General features: G+C 46.1%; 1 protein-coding gene across 5 annotated transcripts in view; it reads right to left on the minus strand.

Annotated features, from left to right (window-relative positions):
* TUBGCP5 (tubulin gamma complex associated protein 5) overlaps positions 1–4959 on the minus strand; it is a 47284-nt gene extending 42325 nt beyond the window's left edge. For 2 of the 5 annotated variants that reach the window (XR_006274907.1, XM_043494392.1), the window contains exons 1-3: positions 4771–4959; positions 1679–1734; positions 1486–1594 (exon numbers count right to left, since the gene is read on the minus strand). Coding sequence is in view for 2 of the 5 variants with exons in the window: in XM_043494392.1 (XP_043350327.1) it covers positions 1486–1594; positions 1679–1734; positions 4771–4956 (351 nt within the window). In the remaining 3 variants the exon portion in view is untranslated. Of the gene's footprint in view, positions 1–1485; positions 1595–1678; positions 1735–4530 lie in introns of those variants that run through there. The other 3 variants (XM_043494540.1, XM_038376400.2, XM_038376213.2) reach the window with 2 other exon arrangements.
* Between the last annotated feature and the right edge of the window lie 5408 nt (positions 4960–10367).

Raw genomic sequence — 10367 nt, forward strand, 5'->3', positions numbered from 1 at the left:
TCTACATGAGGTTTTAAGGACTCCTCATCCATTTACTCTAAATGACTTTTGTAAACTCATTTCTTCTATATAGCCAATGGTTACACAGGACTATTAGCAGGCCACTCACCCTTCGTGAATGGAACCATTTAATGATTTGACATCTACATATTTTGAACTTTTTTATTTAAAAAATACCTTTTAAAAGCTGTTTCCGGGCTAAGAGGAAATCATGCACTTCTATTAAAGTCATAAAGTTTACGGCCAGAAGATACCAGCAGATCATTTAGTTTGATCTCCTATGCATTACAGACCACCAGCACCACCCAGTTATCTGCACAATAAACCCAACAACTAAAATTAGACCAAAGTACTACAACCCTCGTGAGACTAAACTATTGTGTGCCACAGGCAAAGAACAGGAGGGAAAAAATATTATAAATCAAATTAGTAGAAAAGCAGTCTGGTACTCATCAGGCTGTACTACAATATCAGTCTTTTTTTAAGGCTAACACCATTCTCCTTACAAGAATCTGCCAAAGTACTTTATTTACAAAATCATCTTTGAGATGCCCAAGTTCCACAGAGCCAGGCAGCAAGACACCCAAGTTAACTCATCAACAAGAGCAACTGCTAAAGGTCACCACAATTACCTTATACAACACTGCTGAGTGCTAAATACAACCTGACATTTCTGAGCATGTAGACTGGATCACACTTTAATCACAAAAAACAACATAAATAAAAGTAGATATATGTTGAAAATCTCCAGAGGGGAAGTATAGCAATTGAGGGTGAATTTACATTGCTACTGTATAGTTGTTCCTTTTTCCAACATTGAGAAATCTAAACCAGTCCAAAGAAAGGTCACAGTTCAGTTAAATTAGAAATGAAGTTAAGGTTCTAAGCACAGGCATTAAGAAACACACAGCCCTATTAAATAGTATGACATCATAGAGTGTGTCTCTAGCCAGCTCAGGGGCCTGCATTTCACAACAGCAGCAGCTTTCAGTCTTCAAAGGTCAACTAGAACAAGTTCAAAACAACCACACTGGAACCACAGTGACATGGTCCAAGTGAGAGCACACAGTTTTAATACAGCAGAAGCCATAAACTGATGAACATGAACTCACACAGTTTTCCAACTGAAAACTATGAAATCCTGTTTACTTAAGATGACTGACTAGATTTCCCCTCTGTCCTATCAAAAATGTTCATGCAACTCAGAATGTGGAGCTCTATGCCTCTTATCTGCAATGTTAATGATAAAATTTAAGCCATGAAAAGTGCACCCAGACACCATGGTGATGGATGCCCAATAAATACATATTTTAGTAATAGGGAGAGGGTAGGTTATAATTTTACAAATCAGCTCACAGAGTAGCAATCATATAGCTTAGCAGTAATGTAACTCATTTGTACTTTCTGGTCTAAAACTTTTACAAAGTGACCAGCATCAGGATAAATGCAAAGAAATTAGAACAAAGAAGAAAAAGTTACACACACCTTTGTTTCTTCAGTGCTCGGAAGTGGTGAGTTCAGAAACTTTTCTATTAGTCTTTTCCAGCTTGCAGCTTTACTGAGGTCTGAATGAACAATCAGCTTTTCATAAATTCTGATTTAAAAATAAATAAAGCCTATCAATGAATGCTTCAAATGAACAGAATTAATCAACATAGTAAAAATAAGACAAACTTACCCCTCTATTGTCCTCTCTACTTTGTGACTGCTTACATCAAGAAATCGATGAAATCTAGATGAGAAATTAAAACAGAATACAGTTTTTGCATTGTGCAAGGAAATTGTTTGGGGAAATAAAACCTATAGGTTACCAAGTGAAGCACCTCATTTGTCAAGTCAAATATATATATATATAAATACCGTAATCAGTTGAACAAATTTTCTTTGTTAAATATTCAAAACATGATTAATTCAACAATATTGCTCTCTACATGAGTTTTAAAAAACCAAGAGAAATATTTACCAAACATTTACTTTATATTTCACTGTTCATGAGAAAAATATCTATAATTAATACCTAGGATGGCAAAATGTGGTGAAACTTGCATTTAGCCAACGTATATAAATGGCTGGATCCACATGGATAAGTCTGATTTTATGGGGCATGGGGGGAGGCAGACAGGCATTCAGTAAAATTAATAATAGGCTACTCTGTACTTCCGCTAAGTTTGCCCAGAACTTGAAACATACCCTCACCTACTTCCCGGCCAATGGTGAGCACAAAGCTTTCCTTGATGAGCGTGAAAACCTAAATCATCAATTTGCGTAGCATTTAACCAACCATTTCTTTAAAAAAGGTTCTATCTTGTATCTATCTATAGTTATGAAGATAGCCTTCCAACTGGGAATTTGTGCAGTACTGTCTTTAAGTCTAAGACTGAGTCTAACATGGAACAGCTCACTTTCTGTCACTTAAGATAATATCTTCAAACAGCAAAGTAAAATGTAAAAGTTTATGATTGGTTTTAAAACAGCTATTCATTCTGCTAACCCTGTGAGCAGCAGAAAGTGACACAAATCACTCTTATTGCTTTGGAAATCTATAAGAAACAGAACAGCAAAGAATTGGACATATTCATATTGGAGGAGGACTCAAAAACAGAGGCACAGGACAGTAGGCTGGCAGAGACAACACCAGCAACAGTCAAGAGGCTGGAGGAAACGTAGAGTAGCACCCATCACTACTAATCACATTACACAAGCTAAACAGGAGGCTCTGAGGTGGGCACGGAGCAAGAGAAAGCAGAGATCCACAAACAGAATCCAGGAACGGAATCTATTAAGAATACCAGCACCCTTCCCAGCAGCTCGTGATGGGTTGGGCTTCTTACCAGGGACATTGTACCTAAACCATGTTGATGCACCCTTCTGACACACTGTGTTTTATTTTTGCCTCTGACTAATAGCTGCTTGATAAATATTTGAAGAGCCTTATTATTTGAGCAGATAAACAAGTACTATGCTTGCTATCTGGATCTGCAATACGCTGCTAATGCTCGCTTAAAAATATTAGATTTACACAAACAGTAAGAAGCCTCACTTGTAAACATCTACACTACACAGCAGTTGCTACATGACAAACATTCTGGCAGGTATCATCTCATTTGATGTCATATATTGAATAATGGCAACTGTTAACTTTTAAATAAGCCCACTAAATTGTTTCTCACCTCATTACCACGAAAAACATCATCACAATAACAGCCTATCAGTTTGGTAATGAACACATTGTAAGAAGTTCATATGCAAGATAGAAAGTTAACTTCAGTACAGTCCTGAAAAAGCTGAACAAATTTTAGGTTTCAATCCATATTTATGTATGATTACTGTGGTTTTCACCTTTAAAACAAATATCTACTTCATTAGATGGACAGTAGACTCATAATGTTCCTAGCAAAAAGAAAAGGAGTACTTGTGGCACCTTAGAGACTAACAAATTTATTAGAGCATAAGCTTTCGTGAGCTACAGCTCACTTCATCGGATGCATTTGGTGGAAAAAAAGATTATATAAATCTCCCCCACTGTATTTTCCACCGAACGCATCCGATGAAGTGAGCTGTAGCTCACGAAAGCTTATGCTCAAATAAATTTGATAGTCTCTACGGTGCCACAAGTACTCCTTTTCTTTTTTATATAAAAGTGCTGTCAATTGCGGGGTGGGGGGATTCCCTGTTAAGATTACAATAATTTGAAGAGGTTACATGCCATTTGTAACAATTCATAAAACAATTCAGATGGAAGAGTGATTAAATTGACTGTGTCTTCATAATTTTTTAAGATTACAGATTAATAAAGGCTATGTTGAACTCATTTCACACGCATTAAGATCAAAAGCATGTCTGTCGTTTGGAGAGAAATGTACACTTATCACGGCAGATCTTGACTGGTTGTGTTTTATCTGACATTGCTCAATTTGAAATATTTGCTCATGTCAATAGCTGTTATTCCCGCTGTTCCCTAACGTGATGCCTTGAACATCATGTTGATAGTTCTGTCCGTCTGAAATCACTAAAAAGCAGCTTATTTTATGCCAACAGACTAATATCCTAACACAGTGGACAGCAAGAGATATAGAGCTGCCTTCAGGGCAGCCACTGCTCCTCTGCTAAGCAGGGGGGGGAACTAAGCCCTGCTGAGAATGCTGAGCCCGGATCTCTCCGATGGAGGAAAGGCTGATGTTCTCCCTGGCCTGTGCCATGGTCGCAGCAGACAGCGGTTCCTTATGGGGCTGTCAGGAGAGCCGGGGTGACACAAGAGCGCCGGGCCAGGTAAGCGGCCGGAAGGCCGCAGCTCAGGCAGGCCTGACACGTGCCGGAGTGCGAGGGCGGCAGCGCTGCAGATACGCTGGATCCGCCCCCCCCGTGACGGCCGCAGCCTGAGTGAGCCGGGGAGGGGGGCCGGGGACGGTGTCCCCCCCCCCCCCCAGCCCGCAGACAGGGCAGGCCCCACACGCCGAGCCCCGCGGGAGCCGCCCGGCCCCTGGCTCCCCGCCGGGAGGGCAGCGAGACCCGGAGCGCGCGGCCCCTGACCTGAAGTTGGACCAGGCGAAGCTCAGCGCCGTCTGGAAGCGGCCGCCGGGCTCCTCCCCGCCCCGCGCCTCGCGGAGGCCGGTCAGGCGCCGGATCAGCGCCCGCACGTCCCGGTCCTGCTCCTGCTCGAGGGGGCTCCAGCGCGCGGGCTGAGCGGCCATCGCCCGCGAGAGAGAGAGCGCGCGCCTGGGGGGGGAGGGGGAGGGGGAGAGGCGGCGGCGCGCGTGAGCCCCCGTATTGTGTTTCTGTGACCGCCGCGCCGTCTCGCGGCCCTTTCCCTGCTAGTCTCACGAGATTTCCCACAGTAGTAAAGTTAGCCCACCCGATTCTAAAGGAAGGGCGGCGGCGCGGGAGCTGTGCGCATGCGCGAGTTGGAGGCGTTCTGTAAGTACAAAGCAGCCTGCTATTGTGGGTGGGGCTAAACATCACGTGATCCCCGTAGCCCTGGTTGGCCGTAGTGCTGGGCTCCGTCTATACCTTACCCCAGCCAATGGGAGGTGGGCAGAGAGAGCTGGTCTGGGAATTGGGTGACCCAGCTTCTGGTTCCATTGCACGTGCTCACTGCACGGTGTGACCTTGAGCATGTTCCTTACCCTTTCTCTGTCTCCCCAGCCACCTTTCCTATGGGGCAGTGGCAGGGAGCCGGCCTTGAGCGTCTCCGGCGGAAGGAGCTGGGTTGGACCAGTGCAAAGTATTGTTATTATGAATGACAAACCTAAATAGGAGCTGGCTGGCAGCCTGCTCCATTTTGTATGTAGCAAATGGCCCGTGTTTCAAGCTTCTGTTAGCTTGTAAGGCTACAATGCATTGTATGTGGGCCGGCCCCTGTGCTGGAATGGCACTCTCTTGACTTCAACAGGCTCCGTGCAGCCCAGGGCTCAGCCTACACACAACACAGTGCAGGATTGGGGCCTCTGTTCTTGGGGACAGGGCTATCTGTTTATGCATTGAATGGACCCAAGCATATGGTACATGCTAAAATAACACGAGTAATAAGTAGAAACTGCTGTGAGGAAAAATTAAATGTAAAAAACAAACCAATAAGCTTTTATAAGCACTACTAACTGATTTAAGCTTCTTGGGGTTTGTTTGTTTGTTTTTTTTCAGAAGCAAGGAAAGTGGTTAAAAGTCAAAAATCTCAGTTTACACTTCCTTTGCACACATCTTGAGTTTCAATTTAGGCCTTAACCTTAGTGCAGTGGTCCTCTCCCCAAACTTGTCCACGCCCACCCCAGAGCCAGGGGTAGGAGCTAAGCTACGGTTCGGGGGGAAATGCAGACAGGATAAGGGGACCGAGAGTGGGGCTACAGCTGGGGCAGGGCCAGGAGCTGGGAGCAGAACCCTGGGCATGGTGAGCAGCTGGGACTCCGGTCAGACCTGGGTGGTGCTCCCTCCCTGCCTCCCATGGGGGGCTGGACCAGGTCCCAGCCATGCCCCCCCATTGAATGTTCCTCTGTGCACCCCTAGGGGTGTGCCACAAAGTTTGGGGACCTCTGCCTTAGTTTGACAGGGTCCACTCACTGCTGGTGGCACCTCCTCCTGGCCATCCTTAGGTCTGTCAGGCGTTGCACCCTCTGGCCATGTCCTTTCCCATCCTGTCTTGCCCTGCAGCCCCTCTCACTTCAGGAACTGCAGCCTCCTCTTTGTGACTCAGCCCTCCGGCCAGGTCACCATACATATTCCCCTTCCAGGGGTGGGGAAACGAAGTCTTTCAAGGGCAAACTGTTCCAGGCAGTCTGCTGTCCTCTGCCTGGCCTGTGCCACAGCCCCAGCGGCTCATTGAGAAATCTGAGTCCGCCCTCCGGGTTCCAGGTCAGGGACCCTCTGGTCAGCAGCTACAGGTTGCACTGTCCAACCTTGCTGCTTTTCCCCTGAGCCTTTTTATACCTTCCTGGCTTCCCCAGCCTCCCAACTCCCTCCTCTCAGGGAGTAACCATGGACTACCCTCTCAGAAGTTCTCAATCTGGGGAGCATGAGAAGCCTTAGGGAAAAAAAAACTGTGCACATTCAAAACTGGGCTGCTGGAGAGTGGCAGCTGCTGGCCAGGTGCCCAGCTCTGAAGGCAGCACTGTTGACAGCAGCAGGACAGAAGTAAGGGTGGCATAGTATGGCATTGCCACCCTTACTGCTGCTGGCGGCTACACTGCCTTCAGAGCTGGGTACCTGGCCAGCAGCCGCCACTCCCTGTTCTGCCTTCAGAGCTGGGCAGAGCAGAGAGCACAGACACAAAGAAGGAGGGCATGATCAAATAAGTTTGAGAACCACTGCTGTAGCCCCTAAGGTATCCTTTTTCCCCACGGGGTGACGGCAGCCCCTCTCTGCTCCTGGGATTTTACAGGCCCCTCCTGTTCCAGCCTAGCTGAACTTCATTTAATCAACCCCTGCTCCCTGGCTCCTCCTCCAGGTGCAGCCCAGGGAGTTAACTGGCCTACCTGGACACCTTAACCCGTCCCAGTCCTGTGTGCTGTGGACACCCCATCACACATAGGAACAAGATCAACCCTAAGCATAACCAAGATGAACAACTGCCTGATGCCGAGGTCTTTAATAACTTTATAACTCATTTCCTAATAAACCCCATCCATCTCTTGAACCAGAGGACAAGGAATGCAAACTACAATTTCACCCTAAATTGTTAAGTCCAACCAGTACAGACAGGGGATCATCTTAAATATGCCCCATTTCAATGACTCCTAAATAAATGCTTATAGCTTTTACATACATTTACTGTTTTTCTTACAGTTCACATCAGTTCAAAACTTCATTGCAGAAGCACAGCTGTTTCAATGTTTGGAAAAATTCCAATGTAAAACCATTTCAGATTTCTGCAGTTGTTTCATTTTTAGTTCAGGAAAGAAACAAACTGGGTCTATATGCAGTATATGGAAATAATATTTTAAGAATGTTTTAATATCAGTTAATGTTATAATGTGATAAAGTAAAACAAATGTGTGGCCTACGTGCAATAGTAACTGAGAGTGTTTGGTATTAAATGTATATGAGGAGCTAGACTGATCAGAGTTATGGGTTGTCTATGTAAAGGTTAGTAATCACACAAGCAGCCATGTCAGCAAAAGCAACAGGATGATCATAACAGGAAGGAGATCATGTGATAACATTCTATTACAGGTTTCATAGTAGCAGCTGTGTTAGTCTATATTCGCAAAAAGAAAAGGAGTACTTGTGGCACCTTAGAGACTAACAAATTTATTAGTCTCTAAGGTGCCACAAGTACTCCTTTTCATTCTATTACAGTAACTTTTGCAGCACATCGTTTTGCTGTCTGAGGAGTGACCTTTTTTTACTATTAGAGGTTGATCTGGCAACTATTGGGAGTCTGATGGTGGTGTTTCAGCAATGAAGACATTATGGGAAGTTTCAAAATGGGTGCAATTGACTTCTTTTTTTGTGCCTGGCATTTGCAATCATTTTCACTTGCTGATTGTCTAAATCAGTGGCTCTCAACCTTTCTACACTACTGTACCCCTTTCAGGAATCTGATTTGTCTTATGAACCCCTTAAACCACCTCACTTAAAAACTACTTGCTTATGAAATCAGACATAAAAATACAAAAGTGTCACAGCACACTATTACTCAAAAATAGCTTACTTTCTCATTTTTAAATATTGTACTTACATTTTAGTGTATAGTATATAGAGCAATATAAACAAGTCATTGTCTGTATGAAATTTTAGTTTGCACTGACTTTTCTAGTGCTTTTTTACATAGTCTGTTGTAAACTAGGCAAATATCTAGATGAGCTGATGTACCCTGTGGAAGACCTGTGCATATCCCCAGGGGTACATGTACTCCTGAGTGAGAGCCACTGGTCTAAATAACCATTTGGGAGCACTAATTAGTGATTCAGTAAATGCAGGTCCAATGGAACTGTGACAGGTTCCCCCCGGGAGTGCAACTTGGAACTGGGGTACCACTGAGCCCACCTGACCCACCAGTCCGGGCTCCCTTTACACTAAGGCAAACCAGCTAAGCCAGGGGTCCCCAACGTAGTGCCCACGGGTGCCTTGATGCCCGCCGGGGCATTTTTGTGCGCCCACAGGACATCCCGCTGCCAGAATGCCGCTGAGAAGTATTGCTGTTTCTTGGCAGCATTTTGGCAGTGACACTGCTTCCCGCTGCCACTTTTTGCAGTGGCATTTTGGCGACGGGGTGTCTGGTACCCGCCGCAGTCTTCTGGGAATAGCAATATACTATTCACACAAGAAAGGTTGGGGACCACTGAGCTAAGCCCTCCCTTAGGCTTCAGACTGCACTTAACCAGCACACATACAGATAGGGAGACACCCAGCTGCAGCTATACACGCAGATGCTGAGATCACCTCTGCATGGGTAGGCTCAGCTAAGGAACTGCCCAATACTCAAGTGCACCCCACCCCCTGGAGTGTAAACCCAAAATTATAATGTCTTGTGCTGCACAGGGAACTGAACAGCATAAGTTCATAAAATTCGCACCCTCCCTCAATGTGGAGAGAGAGATGCAACAGCTTTCTGCCCCAGGTTATAATTTCCACCCACTGGGGTTGCAGGCTCTGGGCTGGGTGTGTGAGCTCTGGGGCGGGGCCAGAGATTAGGGGTTTGGGGTACAGGAGGGGGCTCCAGGCTGGGGGCAAGGGGTTGAGAGAGTGGGAAGGGGCTCCAAGATGGGGCAGGGGGTAGGGGTGTGGGAGAGGGTACGGGCTCTGGGCTGGGGGTGCAGGCTCTGCGGTGGGGCTGAGGATGAGGGGTTTGGGTGCAGGAGGAGTCTCCGGGCTGGCGCAGGGGGTTGGGGCATGGGAAGGGGTTTGGGGTGCAGGCTCCAGGTGGCACTTACCTTGGGTGGCTCCTAGGAAGCTGCCGTCATCTTCCTCTTGCTCCTAGGCAGAGGTGCGGCCAGGCTGCTCTGCACACTGCCCCTGCTTGCAGGCACTGCCCCTGCAGCTCCCATTGGCCATGGTTCTTGGCCAATGGAAGCTGCGGAGCCGGCACTGGTGGGGAAAGCAGCGCATGGAGCCCCCATGGCCATTCCTAAGCCTAGGAGCCATAGGGAGATGTCGGCAGCTTTCTGGGAGCCATGCAGAGCCAGACAGGCACCTTGCCTGCCCTGCAGTGGGCGGCTATCCAGACTTTTAACGGCCCGGTCAGCAGTGCTGACCGGAGCTGCCATTGTCTCTTTTCAACCATGTGTTCCGGTCAAAAACCGGATACCTGGCAACCCTAGACAGCTCTGTGGGTTTTTTTTTGTTATGTAGACATATCCAGTGGTCTGGGACCTGGAGTCCTGCAGAGAGGGTGGGGCAAAGCTCCCCTCTCACTCAGCCAGAAAGGCAGTGCTCCCAACCTTTCCTCTGCCACAGCCCAACTGGATATCTTAACTTATTTTGAGGCATCCCACCAAATTGTCTCCAAATGATCTCATGAATGTTCATGAGCCAATCCAGAACAGGGCTAGTAGGGTCAAAATCAAAACAACCATGGTGGCTAACATTAGATTGTGATCTGTCTTTTGTGCCAGAATTAACATTTTCAGCAGTGGAAACTAACAAACTTTAAAGCTATATATAAGAACTCTGGACAAAAGCATGCTCAGTGGAGAAAGTGACATGCACTTGAGAATAATATTTTTGGATGACAAGCATTTAATAATTATTAATTTCTTCTCATTCCCAAAATAGTCTTCCCAAGTGTGTGTAATTTTCTCCATTGTTTTTAAATGGAATATAATTAATTAAGTCCCACTCAGAGCACTGCCAACCTCAAGAGATCAAAAAATAAATGAGTCAGACCCCAAAAAGTCAGGGGATTGTCCTCCAAAACATAAAGTTATTTACAAAGAGAT

Source organism: Dermochelys coriacea, chromosome 1, assembly GCF_009764565.3.
Source record: "Dermochelys coriacea isolate rDerCor1 chromosome 1, rDerCor1.pri.v4, whole genome shotgun sequence".
Classification (NCBI taxonomy): domain Eukaryota; kingdom Metazoa; phylum Chordata; order Testudines; family Dermochelyidae; genus Dermochelys; species Dermochelys coriacea.